General features: G+C 40.8%; 1 protein-coding gene across 5 annotated transcripts in view; it reads left to right on the top strand.

The window, feature by feature from the left end:
* Positions 1 to 22,476, top strand: part of Nr1h4 (nuclear receptor subfamily 1 group H member 4) — a 71,635-nt gene that overhangs the window by 38,591 nt on the left and 10,568 nt on the right. For 3 of the 5 annotated variants that reach the window (XM_021645702.2, XM_021645701.2, XM_021645699.2), the window contains 5 exons: positions 6,535 to 6,687; positions 9,039 to 9,172; positions 10,993 to 11,091; positions 11,425 to 11,524; positions 17,136 to 17,282. In XM_021645702.2, coding sequence (XP_021501377.1) covers positions 6,535 to 6,687; positions 9,039 to 9,172; positions 10,993 to 11,091; positions 11,425 to 11,524; positions 17,136 to 17,282 — 633 coding nt within the window. The remainder of the gene's footprint in view (positions 1 to 6,534; positions 6,688 to 9,038; positions 9,173 to 10,992; positions 11,092 to 11,424; positions 11,525 to 17,135; positions 17,283 to 22,476) is intronic. The other 2 variants (XM_021645703.2, XM_021645700.2) reach the window with 1 other exon arrangement.

Below are 22,476 nucleotides of genomic sequence, written 5' to 3'. Positions count from 1 at the left end.
GGACGAAGACCTGAGTGAATCCAGGGTTTCCAAAAAGCCAGGCATGGCTGTGCGCACCTGTGATTCCAGATTTGCAGAAGACAGGTGGACCCCAAGAGTTAGCTGGACAACAGCCTAGAGGAAGTGATGAGCATGAACAAGGAAAGGACGAGGTGGTGACTTATACTTTTTTCTTTTCTTCTAGTGTTTTTGTATATTTTTTGGTGTTAAGGTATTGCTGACCATGTAAACAGGCTAGGAAGTGGCCCTTCTGTCTTCTGGGGGAAAAAAAAAGGATAGACTGTATTTCATCTTCAGATGGTAGATTGGAAACCAGCGAAACCATCTGGACCTGATAGTTCCTGTTTTGTGAGATTAATTATTAATTCAGTATGTTTTATCGGATAGGCCCGTTTTGTTGATCAGTTCCTCCCAGGTAAATTTTGATAAACATTCAAGGAACTGCACTGAAGTGATTAAATTTGTTAGCTTGGAGTGCTTTACACTTCTTTATTCCCTGTTTTCCTTCTGAAGGGTCTATACTGATGGGCCCGTTTCAGTTGTGATATTCATAATTTGTACCATTGTTTATTGGCTAGCCATTAAGGAGATTTATTAATTTTATTACTGGAATCATCTTTTAGTCTCATGGATATTTTTATATTGTCTTCCTATTTTAAGTTATATTGATTTCTGCTCTGATTTAAAAATTAAAAAGACTATTCCTTTCTTACGCCTTCTTTGTAATTAATTTAATCTTCTTTCCTAGCTTCCTGAGGGCAAAGTTTAGGTAACTGAGTTTTAGATGTTAACATAGAAAACACATTTTAACGTTGCTACTCACCCTTAAAAGCATTGATTTTGCTGCATACCACCAATCTTGATAGGTAAAATAATTTTTTTAAAAAATAATTCTTTAGTCTGTTGGAATTGTTTTTATTGTCTGGCATTGTCTTTTTAACTCTATTATATAAGGACTACTTTACTGGGTAGATTCTGCAATGAGTTTCTTTTGAAATCAATTCATTTTCAATTAGCTCTTTAGGCAGTCATTCTCTGCATAGATTTTCCTGACGTGTAACTTTTCAAAGGCTCTGTGCATGCTATTCAAGCAGCCCACTGCTGGGCTGAACCCCCATTCACTGTGGTTGCCTCTTCTCTGGAGACTCTTCTTGGGTGGTCGTTGCTCACAGGATCCATGAGATTCACTTCATTCCAAAGCTCCGGGGAAGTTTTCCAAATCTCCTCCCAGCTAAGCGGCTTCTGTTCCTCCCAACTCTAGAAATAGTCACTTACCTTTTACATTTTTGGTGATCCAGAATAAGCCTTTCAATGAAGGGTTAAAAATGAAAGCCCCGGGCAAGATGTATGTTTGTGTAGAGGGAGACTTTAGCTTTTGTTGAAGTGAGTGAGCATGAAATGATGATTATCCTCTTGGGATGGAAAGAAAATGAAGAATCAATAGGAGCAAGAATTAATGTACAGGCATGACTTATCGTTTCCATTCATTTTAACTTTACCAAAATGACCGCGAGGTACTCTTGGATTCAACGTGGGGACAGTAACTGATCTTTGTTATCGGCTGGGTTTTTCCATGCTGTGTTGAGAGTTGGGGAAATCAATGTCTTAAGAAAACTTTTTGGGATACAAACTCCTCATTTAATTTGCAGGCCTGTGAAGGTAGTGGTTGAAAGCAGAGCCTGAGCTGAGCCTACCAGGATTCAAATCCAACCTCCGCAATTCATTACCTGTAGGACCTTGAGCAAGTAGCCTCTGTGCAGCTCAAGTTCCTCTTCCATGGGAGAGAAAGAATCAAACATCTGCCCCATTGGATTCAGGATTAGATGAATACCACATGCAAAGTATCTTAAAACAGCGTCTGACACAAATTAAGTGCTACTTAAAGTTATCTCTCTGTAGGCCATGCTCTACAGAAAGATCTCTGAGTTCTATGCTTGCTGCTGTTTTAAAGGCAGAGATCCTTAAACATATGGCACATCAAATGATGGTCTACCAGTGATTACCCATATCAACCACCAATGTCCAGTGTGGCATACATGCAGGCATATATGTTAGGATTACAAGATTCAGCCAGGTGTGGTGGTGCATGCCTATAATCCCAGCACTCAGGGAGGCAGAGGCTGGTGGATCTCTGTGAGTTCAAGGCTAGCCTGGTCCTACAAAGAAAGTCCAGTACAGCTAAGGTTACACAAAGGAAAAAAAAGGGGGGGATCTATGAAAATACCATCCCCAAGTTGTTCCACAAGCCAGGGGTTCCCTGCCCCCAAATTGGCAATGCCATTCCTCCCCACTGCTCATCTTTTATATCAGGAAGGCTCTGAGTCTATGAATTTTCTTCCCACGCATTCTCAAATGACTTTTCTGATATGAGCATTGTTGAATATGCACAAGAAAGAGCAAGATAGAGGCATAGTGTGTGTTCGGACTGATTTGCATAAGTATAAATACAGTATATGTGCCCACATTTAAATGATGTAGTGATAATATTGTGTTGCTTTCCCAGAGTGAAAGCTAATTAATTCAGCTATTGATATGCTAATGACTTCTTTTTCAGTTTAATACCAGAGGTAAAAAGAAAGAAAGAAAACCTGCAGAATTTTTCTATGCAGCCTTCCTTTGATTCATCTTGGAATAAGGAGTCTCATTCTGTTAACTATTGAGCTGTCTATCAGTATCTATGACAGTTTTAAAGGGAATCATTCCTAGGCGGAGCTGAAGACTCATGGGAAGACTGACTCATGCGAGCTAAGATGTTCATTGAGCTCATGGCTTGGCATTGGGGGAAAAGTTCCTTTTGCTTTACTCACTAAAAATGCACATTTTGATATTTGCTCTCTCCACATCAGTGCTAATCTGAGGCATAGAGTGTGTTTTTGTAATATGATTTTATTTGGTTGGCTTTGACATTTAGGAAAGTGTCGGATCTTTCCTGCTGTAATTCAGACTAATTGACAAGCAAGCCCCATGACTCAGTTAACTTTGACAGATCTACCTTTTCCTGTGGCCTCTGTTTTCATGTTTAGTTAGTTACCTGAGGCTAGAAAGTTCTCTTTTTTAGGTCTCTCCCAGTCTAGCCTAGGTATCTCTAACTTTTCAGCTATGTTGTGGTAATGGACTCCAGTCTCCAGTCTCCACTCTTCTTCATCTTGTTCTGTCTTCAAGGACTTTCTCCAAATGCAGGTTAGGTCAGACATTCTGCTGCTAACTTCTTCAAGGGTCCCTTTTTGTCTGTGTGGCTTTCAAGGGCGTTTAATATTATTTTCTCACTTGGTCTCCTTTGCCACCTCTCACTAATATTCCCAGACTCTATCCTGCTACCAGGATGGATTGTCCAGTTTTCCTAGGAACTTTGGTAACATGCTGCTTTGCTCATTTCCAGGAGGTCTCTCCTCCCTTACGGCATGTGTTTCAAAAGTTATTCTGTAAGCCCTCATTCAAATTCTTCATAAAGCTTTCTCTGATTTCCCTACCTGGAGCTAGAGTCACTGCAGCTCAACAATTGATTCTTAGGCTTCGGGAGATCCTTATCTTATAGTTATTATAAAATAATTTTGAATTAGTTGATAGCTGGATACATTTTCATAATAAATATGCAACTGTCCATGTCTACAGAACAATTGTTCTCCTCCTTCTAAAATACGACACCTTTCCAAGTACATAGAATGACCCAAAATTTTGTTCTATATTCCAATATCTTTTCTTCCATGTTTCAATAATATCTTGCTTATTTAGCTGCCTGTCACCCTGTCTTGTATTCTGCTCTGAATTTACTTCTTCATAATCCCAAGCTGAGAGTACTGAAGACAGGAGTGTCTTACCCATCTTGATACCTAAGAAGTTCAGAGAATGCAGTTTTCTGTCAGCGCTTAATGTTAAACTGTTCTCTTTTCCTTTGCCCCAGGGGAGGCAACCACAATTGAGGGATTGAGAGGATGTGCTTTAGAGCATGACTTCCTGGATTTGAGTTCTCCTTGTACATAAAATCATGGCTGAAGTTTTTAATTTCTCTGTATCATTTTTCTTTTCTTTATAAGGTGAGAGAACATTATGCTCACTTTAAAATTGATATTATAATTAAGTACCTAAGTGATGGTAAAGTGGTTAAAACAATAATAATTGTTAGAGTGTAAATAGTAAATGTTTGCTATTATTCCAACATCTGTAAAAATTATAACCTATGTCTTGGACAAGAGCAAGTCATTGTGACGTTAGTGTAAGTCTTTGCCAAGAACCTCAAACAGGGAGATCTTGGCTTAAAGTAATAACATTGTTCTCTTTTCTTTCTGTTGCTATAAGAAAACTCTTCGACCAAAAACAACTTAGGGTAAGAAAGGGTTTATTTCAACTTATGCTTTGAGGTCACAGTCCATCACTGAGTAAAGTCAAGGCAGGGATTCAGGACAGGTCTGCTTGCTGTTTCCTGCAGCGTTATCTGCAGTAGAGAATTTCCTCCCAGCCAGTGAAGCACAACAGAAACCAAGCGTGCTGGCTCACTGTGTGGCTTGCTGGCTCACTGTGTGGCTTGCTCAGCTTCCTTATACAGCCCAAAACTATCTGTCCAGGGAATGGTACCACCCACAGTGGACCGGGCCCTCCTACATCAATTAACATTTAAGATTCTTCCATGGGCACGCCCACAGACCAACCTAACAAAGACAATTTCTCCAGGGAGTCTTTTAGAAAGGCCTGGTGATTCTAGATGTTGTCAAGTTAACAATTAACATTAGGTAGCACAAGACTAAACCACCAAATCCCTAGAGGCTGGAGGAGGACATAGAGCTACGAGCTAGAATTTAAACAGTTTTCCTCTCATCAAGGAAGTGTGAACAAAAGCAGGCCAGTGATGGGAAGGGTTCCTCAAGAGTCCAAACCAAAGAGGAAGTGTCAGCTTTGAAAACTTGCCACATGCACCCAGCTCACAAAAACACACTCGTCCACAGTGATACACAGTAGTAATCGTGTCACAAGTGAGATCTCTCAAATGCCACTGGCTCGGTAACCGGTACAACATTGATTTGCTGACTAATGGGGTGATTTCTATCCTGATTGAGACTGCAAGGAAAAAATAAGTAAAAATAGAAATGAATCCCTTTCCCATTCATCCCACTACTCAGAAACATGAATAATTTCAAAATTTATGAGGGGCTTACGTCTGTAAAGTTCCATTAGTATCTTTGCACCATGCTTTACTACATGTCATCAGAACCCAAGAAACTGAAGTTGTGGATAAGTGTGTGAGCTTCTGAACCAAGCAAGTGTGAATTTCTCTGTTAATTCTCTTGCTTCCCAAATGCATGCCTCTGCTCACCACCACACCAATTCTGGAATTCTTGGGATCTATGGTTAACTAGTTGGAGGAGAACAAGTAGATGTGGGATATGAGGGAGGGGGAAGCCACATTCCCTTGCTGCCTTTAGGCATCTTACCTGAACTGGCTGCAGCTGGACTGGACCTTCTCTGGGGAGACACTGCCTTTTAAATCAAGCTTGGCAGGCAAGGCTGTCATATTAAGTGCCAAAGAACTAAAACCTTGAATTCAACTTTTCTTCCTACAGGCCCGATAAACAAAAACACACTTTCTGGCTTTTTGCCTGTTGCTCACTTTCAAAGTTTTATTTTTTTAAAAGAATTATTTATTTCATTTAATGTGTGGTAGGAGTTTTGTCTGCATGTGTGTATATGTACCGCCCGCACGACTGATGTTCACGGAAGTCAGAAGAAGGTGTTGGATTCCTGGAAGTGGAGTTTTATGGGTGGTTGTAAACCACCGTGTGGGTTTGGAGACCCCAAACTTGGCCTTCTACAAAAGCATCAAGTGCTCTTGAACGCAGAGCCAAAATCTCTAGCCCCTTGCTTGCTATATTAACAATTCCCTGCATTTGTCCTACCCCAGGACAGTGTCCAGCAGTATCCATACAGACTCCTACCTCTCACTTGTCTGGTTGGGTGCATGTATTTGCTTTTGGTCACCCTTTGAACTCTGGGAGGGCAGGGATGGATTGTTTGCCTTTATAGCATCATCATGTAGTACTTACTGGCATGTAATTGTCCCCCAATAAAGATAAAGGAAAGCAATACTTTCATTTGAGACAGGGTTTCTCTGTGTAGCCTTGGCTGTCCTGGAACTCACTCTGTAGACCAGGCTGGCCTCAAACTCACAGAGATCCGCCTGCCTCTGCCTCCTAATGCTGGGACTAAATACATGCGCCCCAACACCCTGGTTGTAATATATTCTTAAACAAACACCTGAAATTTTTTCAGTACAAGAGGCCCTAATTCTCACTTGTTTCAGAGAGATTTTAAAATAGCTCCCTTTTCAGCAGCAGTGCAAGGCAAAGTGTCTATTGCTTCATACCTGTTGTTCGAGACCCATCTGAGTGATTCCCAACACTTCATGAAAAAGAACAAAACGAAACAAAAGACAACCACTGAAAAAAAAAAAAAACACGCCGAGTCCTGGCGCACATGAATCCACATGTATCTCCTGAAAGCTTGTTACGGATCTTCTTACACTCTTCAGTGTTTCTCCCACAGGTTTCTTCCGGAGAAGCATCACCAAAAATGCCGTGTACAAGTGTAAGAACGGGGGCAACTGTGTGATGGACATGTACATGCGAAGGAAGTGCCAGGAGTGCCGGCTAAGGAAGTGCAAAGAGATGGGGATGTTGGCTGAATGTATGTATACAGGTATCCACTTCAAGCAATTAAATTCCACTAGCACCTCTTAAGGAGGCGGGTACCAGGTAACCAGACCACCCATACTCGCGGTGGACTGCTGAGCAGCCTCCATTCTTGAAAGGGGCAGCGGCCCATTGCCCTCCGCAGCCTCAGGAGCCTCTCAGCCCGCTGAAAGAAATGACTGGGCTTTGGTTTGGGTTTTGGTTTCCTTTGTTGTAAGGAATTTTTACAAGGAGTCATGTGTCATTCACATATTATTGAAAAAGGTTGGCTTAATGGGCTATGTAGAATGACATTCTGAAAGGTCCCTCTAAATTTGATTTTAATGTACTTCTTATTTATTGCTTAATTCCCATTTAAATGCATAGTGGTGAAACAATAGCTGCCTCTGAATTATCTAAATAGGGTTTTAAACAAAGTCATTTTTATTAAGAATTTGTCTCCCCTTAGATCAGCTGTGAGCCAATTTGTATAGGTTTACACAGGAAATTAACTACCCCGAGTTTTAATATAATTTTGTCCTTCTATCTGATAAAGGGACACTGTATTAAACACTGGCTTTATGAGGAACCACCGTCTTCATCAGAAATTGGAATGCATGTCCGTATAACACCATTAATTTTTCATCCTACAGCCTGCTCAGATTTAGAGATAAGCCCTGTCCCTCCTCAAAACAAAACAGACAAACAAATCACCAAGGGGATGACAACATTCAGGAAGGGAATGCCGCATGAAATAAAAGCCTGTGGAAAGTGACTCCAGATCCATTGTTCTCAAACTGTACAGGCAATGGGATGCTCCCAGAGAAAAACAATGTGTGCAGGAGGGAGGAAAATCGGTCTGGGTAAATCAATAATCCAGCCCTGGATGGATGAAAGTTTTATACAGGCTGATCACAATCACGTTTTAGCACACATGAAATAAGAGCCTGAACGGGGCCAGCGGCTGCAATCCAATCTTGCAATGGAAATACTTTGACATGGGCTGGTTCGTGTTGCTCATTACTTAAATATGAACTTGTTCCATCTGAGCTCATTGTGTAAAGGACCCTCCCCATAAGAGTCCATAGTCCTATTCAGCAGCACGAAAATCTTCCTGTCGGGGATGAAGCTGTTTCATGACTCTTTGCATAGTGAACCTCCAGAAGCTTTGTTTCGTTGTTACCAAGAGAACAACAAAATCCAACAAATATGGACGGTCTTTCCGCATTACTTGTTAAAGTTCAAAGCATAATCAATGATGACATTACATGCTCACTTTTTAAAAAATCAGACACTACGTACTAGTGGGGTTTCTATAAGTATTTAAAAATACCTGAGAGAATTATTAAGAGGAAACATTCATTTTGGCTCCTACTCTAACGAGTCACATGACTGCCTTCCACAGCAGTTAAGCTTCTCGTAGAGATGCTGTGGGTGAGGAGCTGAGGACAGGGAACAGAGCTTAACCTGTGGCTAGAGTCCCACAGTCCCACGGCGGGCATGTCGCCAATGGCCCAGCTCTTCTATGAGCCCCCCCCCCAAAGAATCCACCACTCCCAACAGCATACCCCTAGGGCCTCAGTCTTTAAGTAATGGCTGGCATTCCTTAAGTGTTGTAACCTTTATATCTTTAAATAACTTGTGTAGATTAATAGGTTTTATTTTTTTTTCTGAAAGCTGTTCAACTTTGTTTTGCTCAACAAGTTTAACATAAAACAGAATACACTTCTTATTAAACAGTTTTAATATAGGTGAAAGTAATAGTAATTGTATGACTGGAAGCCAGCTTCCCTGGTGTCCTAGACCAGGAACAGGGGCTGTGTCACTTACCGGGCCATTGACTGAACACCTTTGTATAATCCTTTAGCATCACAAATTATTTTTATATAAGCCCGTTTTTTTTAAATATCTAATCACATTTATGCAAAACCCTGCAGCATGTATTTGTATTTTAAAAAATAAGAAGCAGACTCACAAATATCAAATACTTCACTCAAAATCAAATCTTAAAAATATTACCCTTTTATTTTTACTTAAGGTTTGTGTTTGTGTATGTGTCCGTGTCTGTGTGAATGTGTGCCATGCATGTAGGGTTCCTGAGGAGGCCAGGAGAGGGCATGGGTTCCCCCGGAGCTACAGTCTCAGGGTAACTGTGAGGCACCCCACACACATGGCATGGGAGCTGGGGCCAAACTTCTCTGGGCTTCTAGAAGAGCATCAAGTGCTCTAACTATGAAGCTGTGGCTCTATCTGGCCTTCTCCGTTGAAATGTCAGACAAGCTAGAATTAATTCTGACACATCACCTGAGCTGAGTACATACCAGCTGCATCAGGCCACACACCCAACAGGATATTCTCTGTTTCTTTTCTGTTTTTCAGGTTTGTTAACTGAAATTCAGTGTAAATCTAAACGACTGAGAAAAAATGTGAAGCAGCACGCAGATCAGACCATGAATGAGGACGGTGAAGGCCGGGACTTACGACAAGTGACCTCCACGACCAAGTCATGCAGGGTAACAGAGCGGGATGTCGCTGCCAAAGCCCAGCGAGAGTGCCTCTAGGAACCTGTCAGTCAGAGCAGAGCCTAGGCATCTCAGTTGCGCACTGAAACGGAGTCCTTCATTTCTTTTGAATCAAGAGGGAAATAGATGCTTTTGGTGTGAAATTATAAATAATAGCAGTGTATAGGGTAAAGAGCGAAGGTTCTTCTTCCTGGGCTACTTCCTGCTACCCTAATGGCTGCCAGTGGGAATGATTTAGGATGGAGTTTTCTACTTGAGGTTTTGTTTGTTTGTTTAAAACAAACACTATGGTCGCTATGTGGCCATGGCTGGCTTGGAACACAATATTTAGACCAGAATAGCCTCAAACTTACAGAGATAACACCTGCCTCTGCCTCTGCCCCCTAAGTGCTGGGCCTTGCCTCCAGAATTCTGGGATTAAAAGCACGTACTGCCTTGCCTGGGCTCTATCTGAGTATTTGATGAACACATCTCAGCTCCCGCCCCTCCCCCACCACTCTTGCGTTTGAGAAGGAAAGTTCCAGCTTGGGAAGTGTGGACCCATCACAGGCTATGGATTGACCCTCATCAGTGGGTAGAACAGGGTACCACACCTCTGTGAACCCATAGAGAAAATGCTTTTCATTGAAAAAACATCTTGAGAAATCCATTGAAAAACTAAGGACAAAGTGAGTGGACAACATCTGGGCTGACCAGACACTACACAATGATGTGTCTCGGCACACCTGCAAGAATTCTTATCTGCTATGAGCTGAAAAACCAATAAGCCATGATACCCAAGCTACAGCTTTGCCCGCATTTATCTCACAAGGGGAGCTTTGTCCACTGTTAGGCTTTTAAACTCATTGTCTGCATTGATCTCAGAAAAACTAACCTCATGGAAAAGGACCATTCTCATCACGGTGTCCCCTCTCAATACTTTCATATAAGAAAACAAAAAGCTAACGCAACAGTTCATATTTCCCAAGAGACAGTGAAGAGGGAAAGGATATTTGGGGTCTCAGTTGGGCAGACTGACAGACTGTGGGTTCAGAGGTCTGTTATTTTTTTTTTTCCTTTTTTAAGATAGGTTAGATAGGTTTTTAGGTGCTGGCTACATGTTCTCTAAGACAACTATGTAACTGCCATTTCAATTCAAAAGCAGCACAGACAAAATTCAGCAAAGAGCATGGCCACATCCCAGTCAAATTTTATGTTTATACGGGTGGATTGGTCCAGAGGCGCAGTTTGCCACCTTTGAGTATAGATGAGTCTGCATAGGTGGATTCTCCATCTAGAACACAGCGAGCTTTTTGGAGCTATGATTTAACCTTGAAATTCTACTGACTTTCACTCAATAGCCTCTACATTCACTACTATTTACTCCCATGGTTCAAATCTTTTTTTTTTTCTCTTTTTTCTTTCTTTCCTTTTTTTTTTTTTTGTTTTTTGTTTTGTTTTGTTTTGATTTTGGAGACAAGAGTTTTTCTGTGTAGCCTTGGCTGAATAGATTCGCTCTATAAACCAGGCTGGCCTCAAACTCACAGAGATCACCTGCCTCTGCCTCCCTGAGTGCTGGGATTACAGGAGTGCACCGCCACGCCCAGCTTGTTCGTATTTTCTAAATAGGAACATGAGCAAGTTAAAGCAATTTTAGGGAAATATGTTACTGCTTGTGCCAGGGTGTAGAAAAACCTATTTCCCGCTCTGTGAAAGCTCACAGCTCTGGGGCTTTGAAAAATCCTGTTATTAGTTTGTTTCAGATAATTGCACATATTAGAAGGCACCTTTAGCTGCCCTCCCTAACACCTTTCATTTTCTTGCCAGTGTAGGAGAGAACTGAACTCACCCCAGACCAGCAGACCCTCCTGGATTATATTATGGATTCATACAGCAAACAGAGAATGCCCCAGGAAATAACAAATAAAATCGTAAGTATACTATCTGAAAACACACTTGTTTAAAGTTAGTGATGTTTTGGCAGCAAGATTTTATTATCTTTTAAGGTGGCATTTATATATAAATGCGTTACTCAAAGTGATTGTACTGAGACTTCAAGTTAAACGTTCAAGCTTTTATCAGCATTAAGCAATTAATAAAAGAAGTCTCAGATCTATCTTGTAAATAGTAATTGTTCTCCAAATGTGATCTGGGTCTTTAAATTTCATTATTCAAGTCTGTTTTTTTTTCCTTTAATGCTTTTATATTGAGTTATTCTTTTCCTATCTACTTATTAATAATTTACTTTTTTTCTTAACATTTAGTTAAAAGAAGAATTTAGTGCAGAAGAAAATTTTCTCATATTAACAGAAATGGCTACCAGTCATGTACAGATTCTTGTAGAATTCACAAAAAAACTTCCAGGTATTTTTTAATAATAAAAAATAATGTTCTTGAAATGTGTTAAATGATAATGTTAATCACTTTGTGTATAATATTTTTTTAATTCTTAAAGGATTCCTATGTGATCAGATCTATCATCGTGATTTCTTTTGCTAGGTTTTTCCATTTGCAATTGCTCTACTACATTGTACAGTTTTCCTGTAACACTGAGAGATTCATCTCACTATAAAATCAAAACTGTATCTGACTTAATGTTTCTAATTCCTATAGACATGAAAAGTTAGAGGCAGAAAGCATACCCAGAATCCTTCTTACCCATAATAATTCTTCCCTGGGGTAAAGTTGTAGTTCGAGGAACACTTGCTTAATATACACGAAGCTGAGTTAGATCCATAGCCCTGTGTAAACTGGGCCTGATGGCATGTGCTTGTCAATTCTGGCACTTAGAAGGTAGAGGCAGGAGAAATGGAAGTTTATGGTCTTCCTTGGCTGCATAATAAGTTTGAGGCCAGCCTGGTATACATTAGATACTGTCTTTAAAAAAGAAAAAAGTTCTTCCTAATCAGTAGGTCAGAACTGAGACCCTGCCAAGTTGTCATTTATCTACTCATTTAGTAAGCAGTGGTTGGTAACATACAAGTGCATGGCTGTTCCCTTCAAGAAGAAGGGTAGTTAAAGGGTGTTAACACACACACACACACACACATGTGCGCATGCACGCGCGCGCTATTTGAACAAAGAGGACTAGATAGTTTTAAGATTTAATTTTTATTACGTGTGTGTGTGTGTGTGTGTGTGTGTGTGTGTGTGTGTGTGTGCATGTACCTGCAGAGGCAAAGCACAGGGACCTGATTTTGGATCTCCACTATCCATGTAAGCAGCCAGGAATGATGTCATGCTCCTTTAATCCCAGCACTGGGGAGATAAAGACAGGAAGATCCCAGGACTAGCCAGGCAGGCTAGCTAATTCACTGAGGTTCAGAGTCAGTGAGTTTGTCTCAAAAAGAAAAATGGAGAGTGTATGAAGAAAAATACTCAGCGTTGACTTCTGATCTTCACAAAGCCACACTCACATGCATACACACACAGTTAAAAATACACACATGAACATATATGCCACCCTACACACACACACACACACAGGATGGGAGACAAAATTCAGTGTGGCTATAGAATAGTATCTTTGCCATGCTCTTTGATAGGTAGAAAGGCAAATTGGCATTAGATAATAAGGGCTTAACTAAGGAAGGTAGCCATGGCCTCCCGGATAGTAAAGAGGTTTTAGAAAATGATAAAAGTTTTGTAACAGATACATGGTCTCATCAGGTTTATGTGAGGTGGACTTGAGTGGAAAGAGACAGGAGGCAGGGGGATCAGTTACTATGCCATTGCTCAAGTCTAGGTAAGAAGGCTCAAAAGAAAGCAGTAAGAGTAGAAGAGAAAAGGAGGGAAAGTGGATGATGGATTCAAACATCTGTAGGGGTTGATGCATGGTAGTTTGCATAAGGTAAAGGAGAAGGGTGTGACCTCATGTGCTCAGCAGATGCACGTCTCCAGTATACAAACTGGAGCAGCAAACCACATTTCCCAGCCTGCATCACTGGTGGATCTGTGTCATCGGTGCTATCTAAGAAGTCATTTAGATTACTGCAGTAAAGTCTTAAATCAAATGGACCTAATAGACATTTACAGAACCTTTCACCCAAAGACAAAAGAGTATATACTTTCTTCTCAGCATCTCATGGAACCATCTCCAAAGTAGACCACATAGTCGTGCACAAAGCAAGCCTCAACAGATACAAGAAGATTGAAATAATCCCTTGTATTATATCAAACCACCATGGCCTAAAACTAGACCAAAATAATAACAGAAATAACAAAAAGCCTATACACACATGGAAACTGAACAACTCTCTACTCAATGACAACTGGGTCAGGGAGGAAATAAAGAAAGAAATTAAAGATTTCCTAGAACTTAATGAAAATGAAGGTACAACTTCTTCTAACTTATGGGACATAATGAAAGCAGAAAGAGGAAAGTTCATAGCACTAAGTGCCGTCATAAAGAAATTCAAGGCATCTCATACAAGCAACTTAATGGCATACCTGAAAACACTAGAAAAAAAAAAAAAAGAAGCAGACACACCCATGGGGAGTAGGCAGCTGGAAATAATCAAACTTAGGTGGAAATCAATACATTAGAAACAAAGAGAATAGTTCAAAGAACCAACAAAATCAAGATCTGATTCTTTGAGAAAATCAACAAAATAGACAAACCCTTAGCCATACTAACTAAAAGGTAGAGGGACACTGTCCATATCAGCAAAATCAGAAATGAAAAGGGGGACATAACAATAGACACTGAGGAAATCCAAAGAATTATTAGGTCCTACTTCAAAAGCCTATATGCAACAAAATTTGAAAATGTAAATGAAATGGACAATTTTCTTGATAGATTCCATTTACCAAAGTTGAATCAAGATCAGGTAAATAAATTAAATAGTCCTATATCCTCCAAGGAAATAGAAGCTATCATCAAAAGTCTCCCATCCAAAAATAGCCCAGGGCCAGATGGTTTCAGCACAGAATTCTTCCAGACCTTCAAAGAAGAGCTAACACCAATACTCTTCAAACTATTGTACAAAATAGAAAGAGCAAAATAGAAGGAGCATTACCAACCTCATTCTATGAGGCCACAGTCACCTTGATACCTAAACCACACAAAGACCCAACAAAGAGAACTTGAGGCCAATCTCTCTTATGAACATTGATGCAAAAACACTCAATAACATACTCGCAAACCAAATTAAAGAATGCATTAAATATATCATCCACCATGACCAAGTAGGTTCCATCGAAGGCATGCAGGGGCATACAACATACGAAAATCCATCAATGTGATCCACCATATAAACAAACTGAAGGAGAAAAACCACATGATCATCTCCTTAGATGCTGAAAAAGCATTTGACAAAATTCAATATCTGTTCATGTTTAAGGTTTTGGAGAGATCAAGGACACAAGGCATATACCTAAACATAGTGAAAGCAATATACAGCAAGCCTATAGCCAACATCAAACTCAATGGAGAGAAATTTAAATCAATCCTACTGAGTCAGGGACAAGGCAAGGCTGCCCACTCTCTCCTTATCTCTTCAACATAGTGCTTGAAGTCCTAGCTAGAGCAATAAGACAAGTAAAGGAGATCAAGGGGATACAAATTGGAAAGGAAGAAGTCAAAGTATCACTGTTCACAGATGATATGATAGTATATATGAGTGACCACAAAAATTCTACTAGATTGCTGCAGTAAAAAAAAAAAAATTAACAAAGCTAGCCTGGGCTACCTAGTAAAATTTGTCTCAAAAAATTTAAAAATACTAGTGCATTTACAATTTCATAGTGTAGAGTTAATAAATGCCTTCAGTAGCAGCATAAGACTTATTAAATTACAGATAATAGCTTCTGACATAGATTTTTAATTAGATGTGCTAATTTGCCTTCTTTTGGCCACTATTATGCTATTCTTTTATTAAATGTGCCACAGATAGACATTAGCCTAATAAAACTCATAAAATGTGGAAAGTTCCTGCTGTCATTGAAACGTTAATATTCTCTTGTTTTTTTACTAACAATGAAAGAGAAACTTAATTTGTTATATGCTAATTAAGGTGACATCAATCTTGATTAAAAACCAAGATCATACAAAAATATACTCTGTGAGGAGAATAAATGAAAATGGTAGAGAGCTATGACATTTAAAAAATTATTTGTGGAAAGCTATTTTTCAGTTTAAATGGTCAGTTTCTTTTTATCTGCAAAATAATAGATGACAAGATGCATATAAGATGTGGCTCTCCAAAAACAATGGAAAAATGTTAATTCCTCTTTATTCCCATTCCCCAGTTCCTGAGGAGGAGAACAATAAAGTGTGTTTAGTAAATAAAGCAGGGGCAAAATCTTAAAACACAGAAGGAAATAAAAGACAAAAGGCTTTTGTCAATCATTTCTGCCTAATGATAATTACAGAAATAACACTACAAATGTCAGCAATGGTAGTTTAATGCCAGTACTGAAAGGGTGTTTGTAGAAAATTACACTTTCCGTTGAGTATGGCCTTTGCCTGACACTGTCCAGGGTGCTGGAGACCTAGTAAGAAGAAGGCATGGTCCTGCCTGCAGAGGAACCCGGAGGTTCTCAGGATGGTGACTTGTCTTTCAGACAACTATGTAGGCCACACTGACCCCAAACAAGCGATGTAATGGAAGAAGACCTTGAACTTTTACCTAACGAGTAGTGAGATGCATGTGTCACAGTACCCACTTTTATGTAATTCTGGGGGAGGAGTTGGGACCCAAGGCTTTAGGAAGACTTAGGCAATCACTCTACCAACTGAGCCAAATCTTCAGCCCCGATAGTGACTGTGATCCTCACAGTTACTCTCTTTGAATGCTCCTTGCTCTTTAACACTCTCCTAAGCTATTAGACACTGGTGGTTTTCCTCCCTTCCCTCCCTCCTTTTCTCTTCTCTCTCCTTCCCTCTCTCTCTTTCTCTCTCTGTGTATGTGTCAGTATGAACAAAAATTTGTGGGTTTTTTTTTTAATCATTCATTCATTCTGCTGCCTAACAAATAATATTGGACACCTATTATGTGCCAGGCACCGAGGTTACCAAAGCAAGCACACTGGGCATCCTCTGCTCTAATAAGCTTATATTCCGACATAGACAGCAGCCATGAATCTATTGTATCATGCATGACAGGTGGCACATCCTGAGGACAGACAGGAAGCATGTGGGCTCTAGTGAGAGCTTGGGGATTTACACATGATAAACTTGCAGCAGATAACTGATGCCTGTGAGGGGGGCAGGAATGGGGATACCAGGGAAGAGCATTCATCTCTGAGACAACAGCACACTTTTAGATCTCAGATCTGAGTAGAGCAAGGGCCTCAGTTTAACAGGAGGAGAGAGGCTGGCAGTGGGGATGGGCAGGAAGTCAGAGCAGTTGCTGGGGCTGTGTGTTAAAAGCCTGGATGAAGACTCTGCTCTTTGAAGCTAATAGTTCCTCCTCAGTATTGTCTGTTTCCCCACACTGCATGGTGCAGAAATGATGACACAAGAAGGCACTAATGGACTTGGGGATATGTCGCTCATGCTCTGCATTCTGACTAAGCCTCCCGAGTCAGCCCAATATTCTGGCTCTCGACACTTTTATTTTCTGAGTTGACCCTGCACGCCAGGTGTGACCAGAATAATGGCTCAAGGAGAATCTGCCTACATCCAGTTCTTGAGGGTTGCTTCATCCGAGTCAGCCTATCTCTGCCGTTATACATGTGCTTGCTGTGAAGCTGGCATCTCTGTTTCCACTGCAATTCTTTGGCAAACTTGACTCGGTGAAGATGAAAGTCAGTTTTTCATTGGGGGACCCAGTAGATGTTCTGTTGACTCCACTTGAATACCTGCTGTGAAACAACTACAAGATCAGTTGATGGAAATGCTTTATCAGCGTGGACGACGCGATAATGAAATCTTCTAGTATATGTGCAATGTCATCGTAATTAGCATATATGAACAGTGTGAAATGCTGTTGGGCAAACATAGGTCCTTGATCTTGTTTGATTATCACCTTAGGGTTTCAGACATTGGACCATGAAGATCAGATTGCTCTGCTCAAAGGGTCCGCTGTTGAAGCCATGTTCCTCCGATCAGCAGAGATTTTCAATAAGAAACTTCCTGCTGGACATGCAGATCTGTTGGAAGAAAGAATCCGAAAGTGTGGTAAGTGATGTAGTTAAAGAGTTTGTTAATACAAGGAAAACTTGGCGCACATACCATGAAGGTGGGCTCTGCCCTGCCAGGTAACATTACCTGACCGTGTACCTAGCATGAAGAATGAGTGTAAAAGGTATAGGTTAAGTAGGTGGGAGTTTGAAATTTTGGCTCAAAACTCCTTTTGGTAACAGCAAGATATTCTTCTGTGAACTAAGATGAAGACTTTTGAAATACTAAAATTTTCATCTTACTAAAAATAGTACAACAGCCAGGCAATGGTGGCACATACCTTTAATCCCAGCACTTGGGAGGTAGAGGCAGACAGATCTCTGTGAGTTTGAGGACAGCCTGGTCTATAAAGTGAGCCTAGGACATCCACAGCTACACAGAGAAACCCTATTTCAAAATAAACAACAACAACAAAAATACAACAGAACTGGGTGTATCCAGTTCAGAAAAAAAAGATTTATTTATTCCTAACCTGTAGGTATGAAAGACTAGTATCAATCTATTATCCATCCTATAAATAAAATAAGAATAAGAAACAATAAAATAAGAAACAATTATGATCGGTACTCATATATCATGTGCCAGATTCCAGACATTGTTCTGAATAATTTACATATCATTTAGGTAAAGCCTAAAATCATCCTTTGAGGTAGGTTCTATTATCACCCCCACTTTACAGATGAAAGAGCAGAGATGGAGCAGCTCATGTCTCCAGAGGAAATGGAAGTCAAAGTCTGATCTCAGAAGCTATATGTCTTTTACATTTTATCTATTGTGCAGTTATTGGAATTGCATAGCAAATTGCATGTAATAGGTATTTGGCCTTTTACTGCGCTATATAACCTATCCCCAGCTAGAAGCCGTTCATTTAAATCAATATTCTACAGTGCCCCTTAAGAGACGAAGTGAAATCATAGTACATAATTCAGTTTAACTTATTATGTGTGTGTCGGCAGTGTGTGTGTATGCGGGGGGGGACACAACCCAACACATGCTTCTTGAGGTAGACACTTAATTGCTTAAGAAACACCTGGACAATTAATGAGGGGAGGAATGGACAACTGAGGTGAGATTTGCCTCAGGTGTCTCCTCTGCCACTTGCTTTTCTGATGGGCCTTCCCAGATATCAGAGTTACTGGCTTTTGCCTCCCAGAAAATGAAGCTGCAGGGTGCTGTTTGTGCAGACCTAGAAGTGATTAGTCAGGGATTCAGCATCTCTTTGGGATCTGAGGGTAAGCTGAGGGCACAGCTGGTGCGGGTGCAGGCCCTGCTGTGCTGTCCTCTCCTCCCTAAGATGAGTTGCTGAGCGTTCACTCAGGTGCCTCAGAGCAAAGAGGAGTGGGCCTTCTGCCACAGAAGTTAAAATGTTTCGATGAGTCGAAGGGAAATTAGTGTTCCCTCTTTGTCTCTCTATTTCTCTCTCTCTCTCTCTCTCTCTCTCTCTCTCTCTCTCCCTCTCTCTCTGTTTTTGTCTCTTTCTCTGTCTCTCCTTTCCCCGTTACTGGATTTCTAAGAGGAAACTGTTATAAAAGCTGTTTCTGCATGAGCTATTAATGGCTCTATTAATTGTGGTATGTAAAGTCAACACTGCTAGCTGCTACAGACCAGCTTTACTCTAGCTGTGCAAGCTTTGTGTCTAACAAGAAAAAAAAAGACCAGGATGAATTAAGTATTCAAAGGATTAATTGATGAAAAGTTCTCTGAAAAATAAAAGGGGAGGAAGTAGGTTTGGTGAAAGAGAGAAAGGCTTGACTGGGACAAGGCTTGGAGCACAGTGCTAAAGAGGTCTAAGCTAGGCAATGAGTGGGATGAGGTCAGAGATGCCCACTGAACAGACCCACAGAACATGCTGGCCTTGGTCAACCAGTGGCTGTAGTGTCCTTAACATTCACAGGGGGTAGCTCAGAGACCACGGTGCTCTGGTAGGGCATCTTCATGGCTCCCAAAGTGCATCATTACATAGGTGTATGTATGTGTACATATAAATGTACATACACACATACATATATATATGTCCAGACACAGACCCTGTTAATAACAAAACATCTCTAAAAGCTGCAGTGCCTAGTTTTTGGCAAGCCATGATAGAAGACAACCATCTAACTCTCCTCACCCATTTCTTCAACTCTGACTCCAGCGACTCTTTCTTTTAAGGAGCTTCATCCATTAAGTTGTCATCTCCCAATCCTCTGTCCACTGGCTGAGCTACTTCTTTCCTCTGTGTGTGTATATGTCTGTGCATGTGAGAGCGGGAACATGTGTCATGATGGACCTGTGGAGGTCATGGTGGACCTGTGGAGGTCAGAGGGCAGTCTCAAATGTTGGTCCTTGCCTTTCAGTCTATTTTGAGACAGGGTCTCTCTTATTCACTGCCAAACCAGACTTAGTCACTCTACAAGCTTTCAGCAACTCTCCCACCTCTGACTCCCACCCCTCAGTAAAGGTGTGGTGAGATTAACCTGGCTTGTGCTACTGTGTCTGGTGGGTTTAGGGGTCCAAACTCAAGTGGTTAGGCTTGCATGGCAAGCCCTTTACCCACCAAGCTTTCTGCTATCCTAATACAACTGTACTACTTTTTACCTGACCTCTTTTCCCTCAGCACTTAGCTTCAGATTTCTGCTCCATCATTATGATTCTTTCTTGGAATGTTTGTTGGACATACTCAATTCCTTGCTTATTTTGGGAAAGTGGCTTTGAGGCAGGTTCTCATGTATCCCAGGCTCACCTTGAACTCACTGTATGGAAGAGGATGGTCTTGAACTCTTTATCCCCCTGCCTCTACTTCTGAGTCCTAGGATTTCAGCCATGAGCCATCATGCACGCATTTTGCCATGCTGGGTGTCAAGTCCGGGGCCTTTGTGTATGCTAAGCAAGCATCCAGCTATGGCTCTCAGCTTTTTCCTCAGCTGAGAAGATCACTTACCCTACAGAGTACAACTTAACACTTGCTTAAACCCGAAAATTAAGATAGCGCGGTTGGCTCACCTTATAGTGCTGACCACACATTTCAAGCACAACTGAGAATTCCCAAATTATCACTCTTCCGCAGTCACTCATAATCAGATGTGAAACCAATCACCTGTGCTTCTTCAAACTCCCAACACCCCTTCTTTATTATTAACAATGGCTTTGCCGGGCAGGACAGATCTTGAAAGCATAGCGTGAACTCAGCTGAAAGTGCAGATTGTGCACTGAGGCATGGTGGTCCCAGCAGCGGCAGATCCACTTCCTCCTTTGGACATTGGCAGCATCTGGAGGCATTTTTGACTGCCACCTTGCAGGGAGGGGACAGTACTAGCACCTGATGTGTAGGGGCCAGGCCCCCTTCATATCTAGCAAACGATTTATGGACCTCAAGATGTTGCTATGCCAAGACTGAGAAGCTCTGCTATAGAAGGATACTGGGCCCTGGCGCCATTTAACAGTGTCAGGTGTGTGATGCTGCCTGCACAAATGTTGTGGAAATGTAGAGTGATGTGGCATCATGCAGAGGTCTTTCTATGCAGTTGTTCAATTGGCTCTGAATAGATACATGTTGAATACTGCCCTGCACATGGAACTGTACAGTTATTGAAGGTATGGACAGCAGAGTGCCTGCTTTGGGAACTGCAGACAAGTAGAGAAGGCGACAGAGCAAAAGTAAGGAGAGTTATGCAAACTGGAGCACAGAAGAGTGCTCACATTCCTGTGAGACTGAATCAATAGGCTCAGAAGGTGATGAAGGATGGTTAGGAATGTATCAAGCAATGAGAGTCTAAGGCTGTAGTAATTCAGTCACAGCAGATGCAAGGACATGGCAAAACCATAGGAAGAGCCTCCTGGCTGCAATGGAAATACTGAATTGGAGGGGCTGAGCAGAAGCAAGGAGACATAACTGTAGACACAATGGAATATCTAAGTAAGAGATGGTGAGGTACTTTCACATTAAATATATGTCAGAGTCCTAAAAAAACAAAACAAAGCCTTTACTTATAATGTGGTAAATTTCAGAGCTGTGATTTTTCAAGTTTCATGAAAGTTCCGTGATAAAGTTTTCCAGAATATAATCTATGTCAATAAATATGCATGCCTCTAGTTTGTAACAAGAAACTGTCTCCAAATACCAGCCCCATATTGCGACATTGGAAACCACCTGAACTCACACACTGCTTCCTATTTTATTATCTATAATGGCGTTTCTTCCATTTATTAATATTTATGAGTTTCCTGCTCCCAGGAGAGTCTCAGAACATTGTCTCATCCACACATCAAATCAAAACCTGATCCTGCAAAATGACCTTTAAGAATAACTTTTTATTCCCATGCTAATGTAGCAATTCTTATTTCTATTACATGTTATTTATAGAATAACACAACCTTTCAAAATTGCCGTGTTGATGCCTATGGAAGTCTGTAAGAATACAATATAAAAATTAATTTCCTTGTTGTGCGAATTCACACTTTTTTATTATTATACCCAAATTATATACACAAAGATACCATCTCCTGAGGTATTGTCAGTTAAAGGGAGCAACTGTATTTGTTTATGCTCACAGAAGCTGACATGGTCTGTGCTGGAGTTGTTTTATACAATTTGATTGCATTAATGGGTTTATTTTTAATGTCCTATTATAATGCAAACTAGACTTCTAAGCTGAACATTTTAGTAAAAATAAAAATAATCATATAATACTATAGAACATGATAGGACTGAGGTGGGCTTGCTAACTCTAGTGAATGTACAGTTCAACGGTAAGGCACTGGGTAATAATCTCATAAAATCAAAAGGCTTGTTTTGTTTCAAAATTAAGTAAATCTTGTAATTTACAGGGCTTTGGGGTGGGGGGAGTCTTTTTTTATTCCCACAATAGATATAAGTTAAAACTTTTGAATGTTATTTTTCTTTCTCGTATCGTCTTGTAAGCAGTCTGAGTGGCGTTTGAAGGTGGGAATCATGTTCCTGTGCGTCAAGGCTGCTCAGCGCATCAGCAGACACCTAGGAGTACAGTGCAGTGTTCTGGAAGTGCAGTGCTCTTTCTATGTATTGCTCCTGTCATTTTCCAAGGCCTAACAGCTACCGGGTTTTGGCCAGTCAGGATAAAACTCAGTAAAACGCATCCTTGCCCTCCAGCCAGGAAAGAAATGTAAGCAGTAGCTAGCAATGTCAAGTTGCTTCTCTGTAAAAGATTACAGATAGCAAGGTCAGAGAAAT

This window comes from Meriones unguiculatus, chromosome 2, assembly GCF_030254825.1.
Source record: "Meriones unguiculatus strain TT.TT164.6M chromosome 2, Bangor_MerUng_6.1, whole genome shotgun sequence".
In the NCBI taxonomy this organism is placed as follows: domain Eukaryota; kingdom Metazoa; phylum Chordata; class Mammalia; order Rodentia; family Muridae; genus Meriones; species Meriones unguiculatus.
Note: the sequence above shows the minus strand (reverse complement) of the source record. Positions and strands in the feature narration are given on the sequence as shown.